This window comes from Scyliorhinus torazame, chromosome 2 (assembly GCF_047496885.1).
Source record: "Scyliorhinus torazame isolate Kashiwa2021f chromosome 2, sScyTor2.1, whole genome shotgun sequence".
NCBI classification, from domain to species: Eukaryota; Metazoa; Chordata; class Chondrichthyes; order Carcharhiniformes; family Scyliorhinidae; genus Scyliorhinus; species Scyliorhinus torazame.
In genome coordinates, this window is record NC_092708.1 from 157,838,039 (window position 1) to 157,857,108 (window position 19,070).

General features: G+C 51.8%; 1 protein-coding gene across 1 annotated transcript in view; it reads right to left on the reverse strand.

The window, feature by feature from the left end:
- Positions 1-19,070, reverse strand: part of dnah7 (dynein, axonemal, heavy chain 7) — a 570,689-nt gene that overhangs the window by 518 nt on the left and 551,101 nt on the right. The window contains exon 63 of the mRNA XM_072478629.1: positions 3,601-3,704. Coding sequence (XP_072334730.1) covers positions 3,601-3,704 — 104 coding nt within the window. The remainder of the gene's footprint in view (positions 1-3,600; positions 3,705-19,070) is intronic.

Sequence of the window (19,070 nt, forward strand, 5' to 3'; positions counted from 1 at the left end):
GAAGCAAAAAACAAATTGATATTTATTGAATACTAGAGTTATTGTTGATGATCATTTCCAGGAACATGATGTTTCGAGCTATCTTAAATTTAAGAAAATACTTATGATCGAGTTCAACATTTGAAAGGGGAAAACTAGATCAGGATAAGGTAGACTTAAATGGGATGACAGACTGTCCACAGTAAACTGTGCAAATTGGTCAATGGGAGGTTTCAAAATAGGATATAATGTGGCACGCCACCAGTTCATACCCCTAAGCTGTAAAATCATCTTATTGTTAACCAAAGATATTAAGGAATGTGAGGTTAAGGAGTTGGGTTATAATCAGTTTTAACCTTATTGAATGGTTATTCAAGCTTGAGGGGTTAAATCAGTGCTACCCAAACATTTTCCCATTGTGAAGTTTAAAAATTGCCATGCCACCGGAGTGTGAGCCAGGTGGTGGTTAGAGCTGTGATTGGGCAGGGTTGGAAACCGCAGTGATTGGGGAGGGAGCAAGTTATGAAATTGCGGGTGAGGTGGTAGGGTGTGTTTGTTAAACTGCTGGACAGCACGTACGTTTTCACTGATCTTTTTGTGACAGGAATCAAGCCTCAGTTTGGTCAGTTAGGCCATACCCAATATTGGAAAAACCACTGGGATTTAAAGGGGCCTCATAGCTGTTGGCACTCAGTTTGCATTCCGTAGCTGCCTTAAAGCTCATGACTCCCAAATCTCATCTGGGTCTCAATGCACAGGCAAAACGCTGGACGAAATGGTTTTCCTGTTCTCATGTGATTCCGATACCTTTGCATTACACGGGTGGTTAATCTAACAGAATTAAATTGTGACTTATTGAGATGTGGGAGATCAGTACGAAATAACAACATTTTGGTGATCTTTCGAGTATGGACCTTTGACATTTTTATATCAGATTAGTATTGAAATTAATTGAACTCAGGTGGCACAAGAGCTAAGGTTGGACATGTCCATGCTAGCACGCGACAAGGTAGAATACCTCCGACCTCATACCTATCAAAATATTTGAAACAAATCTGCTTAGTCTTCCATTTTTTGTATGGAACAAGTTGATAAAGCTACTTTTCTTTTAAAAGCAAATGGAATTCTTGGTTTTATAAACAAAGGCATAAAGTACCAGAGCAAGAAATTTATGATAAACCTTATAAATCACACATTAGGCCTCAACTAGAGTTTGTATTCAATTCTAGGCAGTGCACTTTAGCAAGAAAGGCAAGCAATGAAGATGGTATGAAGGATAGTTACCAGAGTGGCACCAGTTATGAGGAGTAACTAGAGAAACTGGGATTATATTCCTTGAAGCAGAGACCAGTTAGGAGAGATTATAATAAGTAATCAAAAATTAAGAGGTTTTGACAAAAGATCAGAAGAAACTTGTCACTGGTAGTGATTTAATAACCAGGGAACACTTTTAAGATAACTGGCAAAAATCCAGAGGTAGAAAATCATTTTTTTTAATGCAGTCAATTATTAGGAACTATAAAGCTACCTAAAAATGTTGTCATAACAGATCGAATACCAATGTTAACAATGAAATTGGATAAAGACTTTGAGAAATTTATAGGGCTGGGATAAAAGAAAAAGGGAATGGAACTAATTGAAATGCAATTTCAAAGAGCCTGAACAGAAACAAGGCTGAATTCTCTGTCTTGCACACCGGTAATGGAGTTCCCGGTGAGGCGGAGAAAACTGGATCGGCGCCCTTTCTGATACTCCGCCCCCCCCCCCCCCCCTCCCCGGCATCAGGATCAAGGTTTGCACCAGCAGGAGGATGCAAATTGGTCTTAACGGCCTATTTGAATCCACTTGGCGGGCCGGGTAACCTATTCTCCAGGCCCGCGTGATTCTCTGGCTCAAGAATCCCGTGGGCCAGAATTACTACAGGTATGGACATGTGACAGGTGGTAACTCTGAAATGCTTTCCAATCACCTCCCTTCAAGCTTCAGTGATTTTGAAGTGGTCAGCTGGAAATTGACAGCAATTTACTCTGTTTGAAGTGGTTGATGTTTATAAATATTGCTGTGAGAACACTTCAGAGTTACTCAACCCTGAAGAAAGATGAATGAAGCAAAGATCATAGCTTCCACACACTCGCACACACTGCTGTCAATCGCAACCTAGTAAGGGAAATGAATAGATGGCTTGCAGCTCAAGGATCTGAAGGGTTCAAACACAGCTGACTGGCTTCTCGTTCCAGTGTCTGAGCCAGCAGCTGTTGTGTTCAGGTGAGTGTTACAACCGTAATTTTTTTCACACCTCTGTCTGGACTGCTCTCCATCTTCTCTTGACGGGGGGCTCATCCTTCCTGACGGGTCTCATTTCTGGAAGGCTTCCTGACAGGAGTCTCTTTTCGGGGGGGCTGCCTAACAGGGGTCTCTTCATTTATGGGGTCTGGTGGGGGAGGTCTAGGGAGTCTGGGGCTTTCCATTTAGTGAGTCTCTAAGGGGACCCCTCCCCCCTCCCAAGAGACCCCCTATATATGGAGATCCCCCCATTTAGGGGTTTGTTGGGGGGGGGATCTCCATATATTTGGGGGGGGGGTCACCTTATTTAGGAGTTCTCTTCGGGGATCTCTTTATTAAGGGGTACTGTGGCGGGGACTTGTCGGGTCACTCCCATGTTTGCGGGAAGGGGGCAACCAGAAAATATGGTGGCGGGGACTTGTCGGGTCACTCCCATGTTTGCGGGAAGGGGCAACCAGAAAATATGAGGGTGGGGACCGAATTGCGATGAGGGAGGGGTAGCCAGCTGCAAGACCTCGCAATCAGGCTGCCTGCTCACAATGGCGGCCCGATAGTGGGATTCCCTTGGGAATCCTTTGCCATGCATAAATCTGCATGGCGAAGCATTGGATGTAGCTTGGAGAACATTGAGCGGGATTCTCTAATAATGGGGCTATGTCCCCATGCCGGCGTAAAAAGCGGCGCCAACCACTCCGGCGTTAACGGTCCCCGAAAGTGAGGAATTCTCTTTCTAGGGTGCTAGGTTGGCGCTGGAGTGGTCCCCGCAGTTCCAGCCCGCGCAAGTTCGCACATGAGCGGAACGGCCGGCGTATTTCCGCGCATGTGCGGGGATTCCCTTCTCCACAATATGGGCCCCTGGGCAATATGGCGTAGCCCTACAGGGGCCTGGTGCGGAGTAAAATAAGCCCCCACGGAACCAGCCTGCCCACCAATCGGTAGGCCCAGAGAATCCCGGCCATAGCCTCACACACAATGAGCCAAAACAGTCTCCTGCATGATTTTAAGACCTCATTAAAAACTGGCTCAATAAGGAAGCAAAAATAAATCCAAGGTGTAAGCAAACAAAATATTTGAAATCTTACAAAAGACTGATTTACAATTAAAATATTAATGGTGCAAAGACAATAGAAAGGCAAGATAGTTAGAATCCAAATAAATAGTTTACATATGTATGTAGAAGGTAAAGGACAGGTATCCTTTCCAAGAGCCTAAGTAAGGTAGAAGTGCAGTGAATCATTAAATAGCAGTGGGGTTCAATATTAACATTTTGTGTCATGAAATCTCAATGTTTTTCAGAACTACAAATACACACTTACTAATAAAATAGATGCTACTTACAACAGGCATTGTATCATAGAGGATTTTGGGTTTTGATTCCGCCAGTTTTTTAAGATTCCTGTCCCACCGTGCTCCATCTATAAAGAGACCTCGTACATAGACACCTATATACAAAATAACTCCATGTTAACTAATATTAGTAACAGTTTCCTTCATCACTGTCCCTTTCTCCTTTAAATCTGCTGCCATCGCCCCTCCTTAAAAAAGAATCATTGGTCCCTCTTCCTTACAATCTCCAACATCCCTTTCCTCTCCAAAGTACCTCCCAAGTACCATTTTTCCTGCAACTCCGTATTTGAATCCCTACAATCAGGTTTCTGCTGTTAGCCCAGTATAGAAAAGGCCCTTACCAAAGTCACAAATTGTATCCTAAGTGAGTGTGATCAATGTAAACTAACCTTGTCTTTGACAAGGCTGACCACACCATCTACCTTTAGTGCCTCTCTCTCAGCTGTCGAACAATGTGGGATCACAGTCACGTGTTTCCATTCTTACTATCCAGTTATACCCAGAGAATCACCTGAAATGGCTTCTCTTCCCAATTCTTTACCATTACCATGTATTTAATGGAGCCTGCAAGAGCTGAAAATGTGGTGTTGATTCATTCGGCAGGATTCAAAATTTTGATTTTGTAGTGACAAGTTGAGATGCAGAGATAATGTCAAGCACCATGATTGGCCAGCCTCACGCCGTCCTGTGGCAGGATCATACTTGTAATATACATTACGCATTAGCGTTAAACATTTTAAAAATTGTTATGGGCCAGGGTTTAGAGAACCCCAAAGTGTATCATGGAGTTCACCTGACCCACAACTTTAAATAGATTTTGGTTATGGGGAGCACATGGGCCTACCTTACAGGTGTGGTGCAACAGTGCGTTAAAGTACATTTAAATTAAAACAATGTGTATTTATAAAACCCAGTTAACATTTTATAAACATAGAGTGAACATCTTAGCAACCATCAATTCAAATACACCACCCCCCGAAGAATACATTACTCTATAAGTAACCCTTAAATCTTTCCTTTTAACATCCATAAGACAAAAATCCCTTTTAACAGAGATCAGGGGCGGGATTCTCCGATATCGGCGTGATGTCCGCGACCGGCGCCAAAAACGGCACGAATCACACCTGCACCGCGCCTCCCCAAACGTCGCTAATTCTCCGGCCCAGAATGGGATGCCAGCGGCGTGACGCAATTCGCGCTGGCTCACGTGGTTCACACCATGCGGCGTGCATGACGCCGCACGGCGTGACGGCTCAAAAGACGCGCTGTTCCCCCCACCCGACCAGAAGACCCGACCGGATGGCCGCCCGCCGCTCAGCCCCGAGGTTCCAGTCCCGTGACATCGAGGCATTCCTGGACGCAGTGGAGCAGAAGAGGGAGGTCCTGTATCCCGGACACGGCCGCAGAGTCGCCCCACGCCACAGCCGGTGTCTGTGGAGGGAGGTGGCAGAGGCCGTCAGCGCTGTGGCTCTGACACCAAGGACAGGCACCCAGTGCCACAAGAAGGTGAACAACCTCGTCAGGGCAGCCAGGGTGAGCCCCCCTCCCTGCCCGATATCCATATCCCCCATATCCCTCCTCCCCCATATCCCCCTCCCCATATCCTCCCTCCCCCATAACCCCCCTCCCCCATATCCCCCTCTGCCATATCCCCCTCCCCCATATCCCCTCATCCCTCTCCCCCATATCCCCCCTCCAAAATATCCCCCTCCCCCATATCCCCCCTCCCCCATATCCCCCTCCCCCATATCCCCCAGTGAATCCAGCCCTAACCTTAACCTCTGCAATACACGCGCAACCGATGGCGTGCATTCATATACCTGTCTAACACTGTTGCCTTTTACCCCTGCCACCACCCCCCCACAGGAGAAGCGCGCACACAACACCAGGGAGCATGTGAGGACTGGAGGAGGCCCCGCTGATGAGAGGCCACTGACCGAACATGAGGGAAGGGCCCTGGAACTGGCTGGCGGACCTGAGGATCGGGAGGTTGCTGATGCAGAGGTCGGGGGCCCACCAGCAAGTGAGCCACCGACAGCCCGTCCCCATATCCCCCCTCCCCCATATCCCCCTCCCCCATATCACCTGATCACTGCCTGCGTGTCTAACCATGCATGCTTCATTGTGTATCGCAGGAGCAAACGTCGAGGCACCCATCCCCGCAGATGCAGACCGCCCGCATGATGCCCCTCGGAGACCACGGGAGACAGAGAGACCCGGACCCTCTGGCATGCGACGCCCGCACGATGCCCCTCGTAGACCACTGGAGACGGAGAGACCCGGACCCTCTGGCATGCGACGCCCGCACAATGCCCCTCGGAGACCACGGGAGACGGAGAGACCCGGACCCTCTGGCATGCGACGCCCGCACGATGCCTCTCAGAGACCACGGGAGACAGAGAGACTGGGAGCAACAGGGAGACGGCGCCCCCGTCTCATGCGGGTGCGGTGACGCAGGCGTGTGCCACCCAGCGACGAGAGGGGCAGCCACAAGCCCCCCGTCACAGCCGAGCCATGAAACCACAACCCAGGACACCCCTACCCAGGACAGCCCTACCCAGGACACCACTACCCAGAACACCCCTACCCAGGAGACCCCTACCCAGGAGACCCCTACCCAGGAGACCACTACCCAGGACACCCCTACCCAGGAAACTGAAATACAGGACAGTGACACAGATTGGATGGGTGGAGACGAACCGCCACCCCAAAGTGCCATGGACTCAGAGTCGGACGATGCGCACGACACAACGCCACTGCTGTCACCAACACCCCCATCGCAGAGACGCTCACCTCGGTTGGGCAGGTGGAGGTAGGAGCAGCAGAGGGGCGGGCGGTCGGAGGGCAGCCCGGCGCATGCGAACATCTGCCGCCCAGATGGATCCCGGGTTCCTGGAGTTACCACACTCACCCATAGGTCCGATGCAACCACCAAACCTGGTACGAGCGAAGAGGGTGACGGCCAGCTTGCGGCGGCTGCAGTCGCAGGTGGAGGAGTCCACCCGTGTCCAGGAGCTGGCAGTGGTCCAGTCATGCGTGCCACCCAGGTCGAAACCGCAAGGGTGGCGTCCGCGGTGGAGGCAATGGGTGCGACGGTGTCAGACATGGGGAGCAGTATGCAAGGCCTGGGGCTTTCTGTGCAGGCGGCGTCTGTGGCCCAGGACATGGCTGCCCTCTCACAGGAGGCCATGAGCCAGAGCCAGAGCCTGCGGCAGATGGCAGAGGCGCTCAACTCCGTGGCCCAGTCTCAGCAGGCAATGGTCCAATCCCTGCAGGCCATCGCTGAGGGCATCGGCGCCATTGCCCATGTGCTAGCCGGCGTCGCACAGTCACAGACAGGGATTGCCAACTCCCTGAGCTCCATGGCTGCAAACCTGCAGACCCTTGTCGATACCAGCACGGGCCTCCAGGACTGGCAGCGCCAGATGTCGGGAGGGCGTCGGATGGTCAGTCCGTTCGCATCCCCCACCCATGTAGATGCCCGGGGGCCATCGGGCACCCCGAGGAAGGAGCAGGTGCTGGGGCCCGTTCTGGGTCCCATTGTAGGGGAGGTCCCGGTACACCTCAACCCCTCGGGCTCCCCCCCCTTCCGTCCGTGGGCAACGGGCAGGGCAGGCTGGCAGCTCGCCATTCCAGTCGCCCGGGCCGCAGCCTGGCCCATCTAGGCCAGGACGCCCCAGGGGCCGCTAAAGGGATCCCGTGTCAGAGGGCAGGAATCACAGGAGTCCATCTCCAGTTCTGCTGTACCGTCTGGGGAAACACCTAGGCGTAGTCAAAGGGCCCGTAAGGCCAAACAATTAAACACTGAGTAAGTTGGCATGGGTGCAGGGCACAGGTGGGTTTTAGGGGCTAGGGCACGTGCATGAACTGCTTTCGTTATTAAAGTCAATGTTACACCTACAGAAGCTGCCTTTCCCCTGGGCCGCTCTCAACATGCCCCCGGGCAGAGGACGGGACCGTGCGCTGCAGTGTCACAGCCGCATGCAGGGATGGTCCGGGTGGATGGTGGTACTGTGGCCATGGGTCAGACATCGTCCAACGATGTGAAGCCAGGAGCTCATCGCAGAGCGGGTTGTCATCATCCTCCACGGCCTGCAATAGACACGCTTCCACCGTCAACTGTGTGAGCCCGGCCCGTTGTGCCGCAGGTGGATCGGCAATGGGGAGGTGGTGTGCATGCGGGTGGGGCGAGTGGGGTTGCGGAGGGGGGTGAGGGTGCTGGGTGGGTGGATGGGTGGGGGGGTGAGGGATGTCGGGTGTTGCCATGGTGTGCGGTCTGTGGCCATACTACCAGATTCCCACGCCCATCTAGTCAGTGAGGCGGGCGTCTATCAGCCTGTCCCGTGCCCGCTGGCCCAGCCGGTAACGGTGGACAGCCACCTGCCCATGTCAAGCCCATCTGCCCTGACCATTGCCCCCATCCCCCTCATCTGGGGAGGACTGCGCCTCTTCCTGCTGCTCCTCCACTGCGCCGTCCTCTGCCTGCGGCACATCACCCCTCTGCTGGGCTATATTGTGCAGGACGCAGCACACCACAATGATGCGGCCGACCCTATCTGACCGATACTGGAGGGCGCCCCCTGAGAGGTCCAGGCACCTGAAACACATTTTGAGCATGCCAAAGCACCTCTCTATCACTCCCCTTGTCGCTACATGGGCATCATTGTAGCGGTTCTCTGCCTCATTGCGTGGCCTCCATATAGGCGTCATCAGCCACGATCGCAATGGGTAGCCCCTGTCGCCCAGCAACCAGCCCCTCAGCCGGGGCTGGCGTCCCTTGTACATGCCGGGGATGTATGACCGCGACAACACGTATGAGTCGTGTACACTGCCCAGGTAACGGGCGCAGACGTGCAGGATCATCATGCGGTGGTCGCAGACCACCTGTATGTTCATCAAATAGGTCCCCTTCCTATTGGTGAACACGGCCCTGTTATCTGCAGGTGGCCGCACGGTGACGTGCATCCCATCAATCGCGCCCTGGACCATGGGGAACCCGGCCACGGCAGAGAAGCTCACGGCCTGGGCATCTTGGCTGGCCCGGTCCACAGGGAAGCGGATGTAGTGGTGCGCAATGGCATGTAGGGCGTCTGTCACTGCCCGGATGCACCGGTGCACCGAGGTCTGCGAAATGCCGGACAGGTCCCCACTCGGTGCCTGGAATGACCCCGTGGCGTAAAAGTTCAGGGCCACCTTAACCTTGACGGACACGTGGAGAGGGTGTCCCCCGCCAGTGCCACGCGGTGACAGGTGTGGCAGATGTGTGCCACGGTTTCCCGGCTCATCCGGAGTCTCCTCCTGCATTCCCAGTCCGTGAGGTACTGCTACGACAGCCGGGGCCGGTACACACGGGGCGTCCTCGGGTGCCTCCGTTGCCGTGGCGCCGTGACATCCTCCTCCCCCTCCTTGTCCTGTCGGTCAGGTGTCCCTCCAGCCTGGTCGGCTGCCGCCTGCCCCTCTGCGGCAGCCTGCGCCGCCTCTCTGGCACGCTCCTCATCCTCCTTCTCATCCAGGGCAACATGGACATTTGCGGCTGCCGCCATGGCGGCCAACATCGCTGGATGACCGGAAAACAAGACGGCCTGCGGGGGGGGGGCGACATGTCATCATTGCCCTTACCCCCTCCTCCCCCCAGCCAGGTGGCATGGACCGCATGGGCGTGACTGTTGGAGGCTGGCATCTGGCCAGGTGAACAAACTCACTTGCCCTCGCACCCCCCCTCCACGGCACGGACCCCGTCCCCCGTCCCCCTCCCCGGCACGCACCTCCCCGTCCCCCTCCCCGGCACGCACCTCCCCGTCCCCCTCCCCGGCACTCACCTCCCCGTCCCCCTCCCCGGCACACACCTCCCCGTCCTCCTCCCTGGCAACCCCCCCGCCCCGTCCCCCTCCCTGGCACGCACCGCCCCGTCCCCCTCCCCGGCACACACCTCCCTGTCCCCCTCCCCGGCATGCACCCCAACCCCCTCCCCGGCACACACCTCCCCGTCCCCCTCCCCGGCACGCACGGAACCCCCCTCCCGTCCCCCTCCCCGGCACGGACCCCCCCCCGTCCCCCTCCCTGGCACGCACCTCCCCATCCCCTCCCCGGCATGCACCCCAACCCCCTCCCCGGCACACACCTCCCCGTCCCCCTCCCCGGCACGCACGGAACCCCCCTCCCGTCCCCCTCCCCGGCACGGACCCCCCCCCGTCCCCCTCCCTGGCACGCACCTCCCCATCCCCTCCCCGGCTCGCACCCCCCCGTCCCCCTCTCCGGCACACACCTCCCCGTCCCCCTCCCCGGCACGCACCTCCCCGTCCTCCTCCCTGGCAACCCCCCCGCCCCGTCCCCCTCCCTGGCACGCACCGCCCCGTCCCCCTCCCCGGCACACACCTCCCTGTCCCCCTCCCCGGCATGCACCCCAACCCCCTCCCCGGCACACACCTCCCCGTCCCCCTCCCCGGCACGCACGGAACCCCCCTCCCGTCCCCCTCCCCGGCACGGACCCCCCCCGTCCCCCTCCCTGGCACGCACCTCCCCATCCCCTCCCCGGCTCGCACCCCCCCGTCCCCCTCTCCGGCACACACCTCCCTGTCCCCCTCCCCGGCATGCACCCCGACCCCCTCCCCGGCACGCACCTCCCCGTCCCCCTCCCCGGCACGGAACCCCCCTCCCGTCCCCCTCCCCGGCACGGACCCCCCCCCTTCCCCCTCCCTGGCACGCACCTCCCCATCACCTCCCCGGCACGCACCCCCCCCCCGTCACCCTCCCTGGCACGCACCTCCCCGTCCCCCTCGCCGGCATGGACCCCCCCCCCCCCCCATCCCCGGCAGTCATCCTCCCGTTCCCGGCACTCACCCCCTCTCCCGGCACTCCCCCGGAGCCCACCCCACTCTAACCCCCCCCCGCCGCACACACACACACACAACCCTACACACACCTCTCCCCCACACACAGACTGCGGCCACGCCATCCCCTCTCCAGCGGCCAAACCCCCAGGCCGTCACCCACCTCCACGCTGGTCGGCGTCAACCATGAGCACTGGTTGACGCCGATTTAAAGGTGTTTGGACTTCGGCCCATCCAGACGGGAGAATATCGGCAGCCCCGAAGTCCATTGCCTCGCACCCGCCCGTGCCATTCTCCGAGGCGTGCGGCGCGATTGACGCCCCTCCGACTTTTCTCCCTTCGGAGAATTCGGCGGGCAGCGGGGGCGGGATTCACGACGGCCCACGGCGATTCTCCGACCCGGTGGGGGGTCGGAGAATCGCGCCCCAGGTTTAAATTCTCTACTGAGAGCAGTCAGCACTTTGAAATCACCCAATTGATCGGGAGACAGTCTTTAGATTGCAGAGAGAGATTCTTATACAGCTCCTTTCTTTGCCTGCAGCTATCCAGCTCTCAAAACGAAACTAAAACACACCCTGTAGCAGACAGCCCAAAGCAAAAGTGAAAGACAGATAGGCCAGCTCCACCCACACTCTGACAACACTGCAGCTATTTGATAAATACCCATTTATTAAAGGCCCATCCACTACAGCTATTTAATAAACACCCAGTTCTTAAAGGTTCTCTCACATGACAAAATTATGTCCCACCTTCAATATGAAATTAGTAGCACACGAAGATCTCAGGGCACCTGGTTCACATCATTTGTTTAAAAGTGATGTGCACTAGTCAGCTTTGTGCAATTGTGTGTAAGGTCAGAGGTTTTCTTTGAACTCTTTGGCACAAAGGAAGGAAGCAGGAGAATGGCAGCTTGCATGGAGGCAGAGGAGCAGCAAGGGTGAATAAGTGGTGATTGGGAGGGGTTGAGTTAGGGAGTGGGGGTGGGGTGCATGGAAAAGGAATGTGTCAAGGGACTGGCATGAGGTGTAGTGTTGGGGAGGGGGGAGGGAGAACAGTCAATTGAGTAAGAAAACTGACCCAAAAGGTTGGTGACAGTGCTGGCCAAAGCTGTGACTATCTTTGGGTGTTGGCTGGCAGAATCCTTACAGCACTTTGAGTTCACATTTCAATTATCCCCACAGAAGGATCTCAGATAATGGGGGCAATTTTGAGCTCTCACATCTGTGGGAGCGGCAGCATGGGCGGAAATCCCAGGAGAATTGGAAAATCGATTTTTGCCAGCGAGATTGCATTTTCTGAGTTTCCTCACCAGCAATGTCACAACATTCACATCCACAAACGACATTCACCTCAATATATTTCCATTGATTTAAATCCATATACCACATCAACTGCTCTACCCTCGTCTACCTGTTCAGTCACCTTCTCAAAGAACTCGATAAGGTTTGTGAGGCATGACCTACCCTTCACAAAGCCATGCTGACTATCCCTGATCATATTATTCCTATCTAGATGATTATAAATCTTGTCTCTTATAATCCCCTCCAAGACTTTACCCACTACAGACGTGAGGCTCACCGGTCTATAGTTGCCGGGGTTGTCTCTGCTCCCCTTTTTGAACAAAGGGACCACATTTGCTATCCTCCAGTCCTCTCGCACTATTCCTGTAGCCAATGATGACATAAAAATCAAAGCCAAAGGTCCAGCAATCTCTTCCCTGGCCTCCCAGTGACTCCTAGGATAAATCCCATCAGGCCCCGGGGACTTATCTATTTTCAGCCTGTCCAGAATTGCCAACACCTCTTCCCTACGTACCTCAATGCCATCTATTCTAATAGCCTGGGTCTCAGCATTCTCCTCCACAACATTATCTTTTTCCTGAGTGAATACTGACAAAAAATATTCATTTAGTATCTCGCCTATCTCTTCAGACTCCACACACAACTTCCCATCCCTGTCCTTGACTGGTCCTACTCTTTCCCTAGTCATTCGCTTATTCCTGACATACCTATAGAAAGCTTTTGGGTTTTCCTTGATCCTACCTGCCAAATACTTCTCATGTCCCCTCCTTGCTCATCTTAGCTCTCTCTTTAGATCCTTCCTCGCTACCTTGTAACTATCCATCACCCCAACTGAAACTTCACACCTCATCTTCACATAGGCCTCCTTCTTCCTCTTAACAAGAGATTCCACTTCTTTGGTAAACCACGGTTCCCTCGCACTACGTCTTCCTCCCTGCCTGACCGGTACATACTTATCAAGAACACGCAGTAGCTGATCCTTGAACAAGCTCCACTTATCCAGTGTGCCCAACACTTGCAGCCTACTTCTCCACCCTACCCCCCCAAGTCACGTCTAATGGCATCATAATTGCCCTTCCCCCAGCTATAACTCTTGCCCTGCAGTGTATACTTATCCCTTTCCATCATTAACGTAAACGTCACCGAATTGTGGTCACTGTCCCCAAAGTGCACTCCTACCTCCAAATCCAACACCTGGCCTGGTTCATTACCCAAAACCAAATCCAACGTGGCCTCGCCTCTTGTTGGCCTGTCAACATATTGTGTCAGGAAACCCTCCTGCACACACTGTACAAAAAACGACCCATCTAATGTACTCGAACTATATCTTTTCCAGTCAATATTTGGAAAGTTAAAGTCTCCCATAATAACTACCCTGTTACTTTCGCTCTTATCCAGAATCATCTTCGCCATCCTTTCCTCTACATCCCTAGAACTATTTGGAGGCCTATAGAAAACTCCCAACAGGGTGACCTCTCCTTTCCTGTTTCTAACCTCAGCCTATACTACCTCGGAAGATGAGTCCCCATCTAGCATCCTCTCCGCCACCGTAATACTGCTCTTGACTAGCAGTGCCACACCTCCCCCTCTTTTGCCTCCTTCTCTGAGCTTACTAAAACACCTAAACCCCGGAACCTGCAACATCCATTCCTGTCCCTGCTCTATCCATGTCTCCGAAATGGCCACAACATTGAAGTCCCAGGTACCAACCCATGCTGCCAGTTCCCCTACCTTATTTCGTATACTCCTGGCATTGAAGTAGACACACTTCAAACCACCTACCTGAACACTGGCCCCTCCTGCGACGTCAAATCTGTGCTCCTGACCTCTATACTCTCATTCTCCCTTACCCTAAAACTACAATCCAGGTTCCCATGCCCCTGCTGCATTAGTTTAAACCCCCCCAAAGAGCATGTGTTCTGTCTCTTTTGGATCCGGCCTGTGCCAAACCAATTGTAGCAGGAACAGCCAGCCAAGTTCAAGACCAACGATCGCTACCTGACGGATGAGCCCAGCAGAGACAGAGCCACTTTCTTCGAACCAGCCAAGTGAAATCCAGATAAAGGCCTTTATCCATTTGCACAGTGCCGGTCACCCTGAAGTTAAGTGTAGGTTATTGTAGCTGATAGGTGTAGTTTAACTCATAGTAGATATTGTGTTTGAATGTTGACATAACCCTTGTGTATGTAAATAAACCATCTTTTGAACTAACTAACTGGTTGTGTGGTCATTTGATCAATATAAGGGAAGGCTTGTGGTTCACCAACATCATTAATATTTGCACAGTATTGGCGATGCTGTTGGGACTGAAACGTGCGACAGTTCCCATAATAAATAGCAAAGTCGTCCGAAGGACACACTGGCCTTGGCAATTCTGCCAACCACCAGTCCTGTGACAATCACAGAGGAATATTTCGCCTGTTGCTGTTAAGATTCTTGCCAGAATCCTTCTACACCGGCTCATATTACATCTTGAGCAGAGTTTACTTCTGGAGAGCTAGTGTGGTTTCAGAAAAGGTAGGGGAATTAGCGACATGATGCTTGCTGCTCGCCAACTGCATGAGAAATGCGAAGATCAAAATGCTGACCTATACACCAACTTTGTTGACCTAACTGAATCCTTCAACACTGTTAGCTGTGTAGGACTCTGGAAGATTATGAGCAAGTTTGGGTGCCCAGACAAATTCATTCAGATGGTTTGACAGTTCCACGATGGCATGCAGGCCCGAATCCTTGATGACAATGAGACTTCTGCCCCCTTCCCTATATAAGTGTACAGAACAAGTGAATTTAATAGTCTCTAAAGCGTAAAGGGCATCTGCTGGCATGTCCAGATCTTATAATGGTGATCTTGTCTGGAGGTGTATTTAATTACTCAGTTATTTATGGGATTGCTTTTCTTAGATGTTGCTCCTGGTTTCATTCGGGACTTTGTCCTCGATACAGCATGGTGGAACAGTGGTTAGCGCTGCTGCCTCACAGCTTCAGTATCCCGGGTTCAATTCCGGCCTCGGGTGACTGACTGTGTGGAGTTTTCACTTTTTACCCGTGTCTGTGTGGGTTTCCTCCGGGTGCTCCAGTTTCTTCCCACAGTCCAAAGATGTGCACGTTAGGTGGGTCGACTATGCTTCATTGTCCTTTAGTGTCCAAAAGGTTAGGTGGGGTTACTGGGATAGGTTGGAGGCATAAGTAGTGTGTTCTTTCCAAGGGCTGGCGCAGACTCGATGGGCCCAATGGCCTCCTTCTGCAGTGTAAATTGTATGATTCTACAATAGAACTGCATAGTGGTTGAGGATCTGGAATGTATCTGATTTGTCCTCGGTTACATCTCACTTTTGTGTGTAATGACTTCATAGGACCTCGGTAACGAATAAATCTTTGTCACATCAGCAGGTCACCACTTCCCTTCTGTGGGACTGTGAATCCGAATTTATTGGCCCAACTCTAAACTTGTCTGCCTTTATAAATGACTCCCGAAAGGTGCCTAGCTCGTCCTAATAAGACCAAAATGCTAAATCGAACCAGGCCATCCTTCAATGATGGTTTTCCACAGATTCTATAGTGTGGAATCTTTCATCATTTCTTTTTGTAGTTGCTGGCATTTGCAGCAAAAGGTACCAGATCAGTTAATGGATTTGTAGATGCAATCGTAGTGTTGCAGCTCCCTTAAAACTGCTAATTTTGTCAAAACATTCTGGAAATTTGAATATTAAGTTGTGAACTGAGATGACAGAAGCAGTTTCAGAGGTTGATTTGCCAAATGACATCTGACTAATTCCATGGATCATCACTAGTGCGAGATCATTGCATGCCGGTAGATCTGTCATCACTGGGCCTTTAGTCTCTACAATACAGAACATCTGTGGCACCTAGGATGATTGATTGTACTTGCAGTCCAGGACTATGGAACCAGCATATGGAATAGTGAACTGTTGTACGTCGAACGTTGCACAGTTGTAGGTTTTGCCATGGCCTTCCACATCTGTGGAAACCAGGAACACCATCCCAAAAATGACAATCCGATGGAATTTGCAGGGGTAGTACGTTGCCACGTGCCTCTGTGCCAATCACGGCCAATAAGAAGTAGTTACCAACTTTCTAATAACAGATAATTTAATCTAGGGAAACAAAATAGAACTTGGAACATAGAACATTGCAGCACTGTACAGGCCCTTCGGCCCTCGATGTTGCGCCGACCTGTGAAACCACTCTAAAGCCCATCTACACTATTCCCTTATCGTACATATGTCTATCCAATGACCATTTGAATGCCCTTAGTGTTGGCGAGTCCACTACTGTTGCAGGCAGGGCATTCCACGCCCTTACTACTCTGAGTAAAGAACCTACCTCTGACATCTGTCCTATATCAATCTCCCCTCAATTTAAAGCTATGTCCCCTCGTGCTAGACATCACGATCCGAGGAAAAAGGCTTTCACTGTCCACCCTATCCAATCCTCTGATCATCTTGTATGCCTCAATTAAGTCGCCTCTTAACCTTCTCTCTAACGAAAACAGCCTCAAGTCCCTCAGCGTTTCCTCATAAAGATCTTCCCTCCATACCAGGCAACATTCTGGTAAATCTCCTCTGCACCCTTTCCAATGCTTCCACATCCTTCCTATAATGCGGCGACCAGAATTGCACGCAATACTCCAAATGCGGCCGCACCAGTTTTGTACAGCTGCAACATGACCTCATGGCTCCAAAACTCAATCCCTCTACCAATAAAAGCTAACACACTGTACGCCTTCTTAACAACCCTCTCAATCTGGGTGGCAACTTTCAGGGATCTATGTACATGGACACCGAGATCTCTCTGCTCATCCACACTGCCAAGAATCTTACCATTAGCCCAGTACTCTGTCTTCCTGTTATTCCTTCCAAAATGAATCACCTCACACATTTCTGCATTAAACTCCATTTGCCACCTCTCAGCCCAGCACTGCAGCTTATCTATGTCCCTCTGTAACTTGTAACATCCTTCCGCACTGTTCACATCTCCACCGACTTTAGTGTCATCTGCAAATTTACTCATCCATCCTTCTATGCCCTCCTCCAGGTCATTTATAAAAATGACAAACAACAGTGGCCCCAAAACAGATCCTTGTGGTACACCACTAGTAACTGGACTCCAGTCTGAACGTTTCCCATCAACCACCACCCTTTGTCTTCTTCCAGCTAGCCAATTTCTGATCCAAACTGCTAAATCACCCTGAATCCCATGCTTCTGTATTTTCTGCAGTATCCTACCGTGGGGAACCTTATCAAATGCTTTACTGAAATCCATATACACCACATCAACTGCTTTACCCTCATCCACCTGTTTGGTCACCTTCTCAAAGAACTCAATAAGGTTTGTGATGCACAACCTACCCTTCACAAAACCGTGTTGACTATCTCTAATCAAATTATTCCTTTCCAGATGATTATACATCCTATCTCTTATAAACCTTTCCAAGATTTTGCCCACAACAGAAGTAAGGCTCACTGGTCTATAGTTACCAGGGTTGTCTCTACTCCCCTTCTTGAACAAGGGGACATTTGCTATCCTCCAGTCTTCTGGCACTATTCCTGTAGACAAAGATGACTTAAAGATCAAAGCCAAAAGCTCAGCAATCTCCTCCCTAGCTTCCCAGAGAATCCTCGGATAAATCCCATCCGGCCCAGGGGACTTATCTATTTTCACACTTTCCAGAATTGCTAACACCTCCTCCTTATGAACCTCAAGCCCTTCTAGTCTAGTAGCCTGAATCTCAGTTTTCTCATTGACAACATTGTCTTTTTCCTGTGTGAATACTGACGAAAAATATTCATTTAGTGCCTCTCCTATCTCCTCGGACTCCACGCACAACTTCCCACTACTGTCCTTGACGGCCCTACTCTTACCCTAGTCATTCTTTTATACCTGACATATCTATAGAAAGCTTTAGGGTTATCCTTGATCCTACCTGCCAAAGACTTCTTATGTCCCCTCCTGGCTCTTCTTAGCTCTCTCTTTAGGTCCTTCCTGGCTAACTTGTAACTCTCGAGCGCCCTAACTGAACCTTCATGTCTCATCTTTACATAAGCCTCCTTCTTCCTCTTGACAAGTGTTTCGACTGCTTTAGTAAACCACAGTTCCCTTGCTCGACCACTTCCTCCCTGCCTGACAGGTACATACTTATCAAGGACACGCAGTAGCTGTTCCTTGACAAGCTCCACATTTCCATTGTGCCCATCCCCTGCAGTTTTCCTCTCCATCCAATGCATCCTAAGTCTTGCCTCATTGCATCATAATTGCCTTTCCCCCAGATATAACTCTTGCCCTGCGGTATATACCTGTCCCTTTCCATCACTAAAGTAAACATAATCGAATTGTGGTCACTATCACCAAAGTGCTCACCTACCTCCAAATCTAACTCCTGTCCTGGTTCATTACCCAGTACCAAATCCAATATGGCCTCACCTCTTGTTGGCCTATCTATGTACTGTGTCAGGAAACCCTCCTGCACACATTGGACAAAAACTGACCCATCTAAATTACTTGAACTATAACGTTTCCAGTCAATATTTGGAAAGTTAAAGTCCCCCATAACAACTACCCTGTTGCTTTCGCTTCTATCCAGAATCATCTTTGCAATCCTTTCCTCTACATCTCTGGAACTTTTTGGAGGCCTATAGAAAACTCCTAACAGGGTGACCTCTGCTTTCCTGTTTCTAACCTCAGCCCATACTACCTCAGTAGACGAGTCCTCATCAAACGTCCTTTCTGCCACCGTAATACTGTCCTTGGCTAACAATGCCACCCCTCCCCCTCTTTTACCACCTTCCCTGGGCATACTGAAATATCTAAACCCCGGCACCTGCAACAACCATTCCTGTCCCTGCTCTATCCATGTCTCCGAAATGGCCACAACATCGAAGTCCCAGGTATCAACCCATTCCGCAAGTTTGCCCACCTTATTGTGGATGCTCCTGGCATTGAGGAAGACACACTTTAAACCACCTTCCTGCCTGCCGGTACACTCCTGCAACTTTGAAACCTTACTCATGACCTCACTACTCTCAACCTCCTGTATACTGGAGCTACAATTCAGGTTCCCAAGCCCCTGCTGAACTAGTTTAAACCCTCCCGAAGAGCATAAGCAAATTTCCCCCCCCAGGATATTGGTAGCGCTCTGATCCAGGTGTAGATCATCCCATTTGTAGGGGTCCCACCGACCCCAGAATGAGCCCCAATTATCCAGAAATCTGAACCCCCCCCCCCCCCTCCTGCACCATCCCTGTAGCCACGTGTTCAACTCCTCTCTCTCCCTATTCCTCGTCTCGCTAGCACATGGCACGGGTAACAA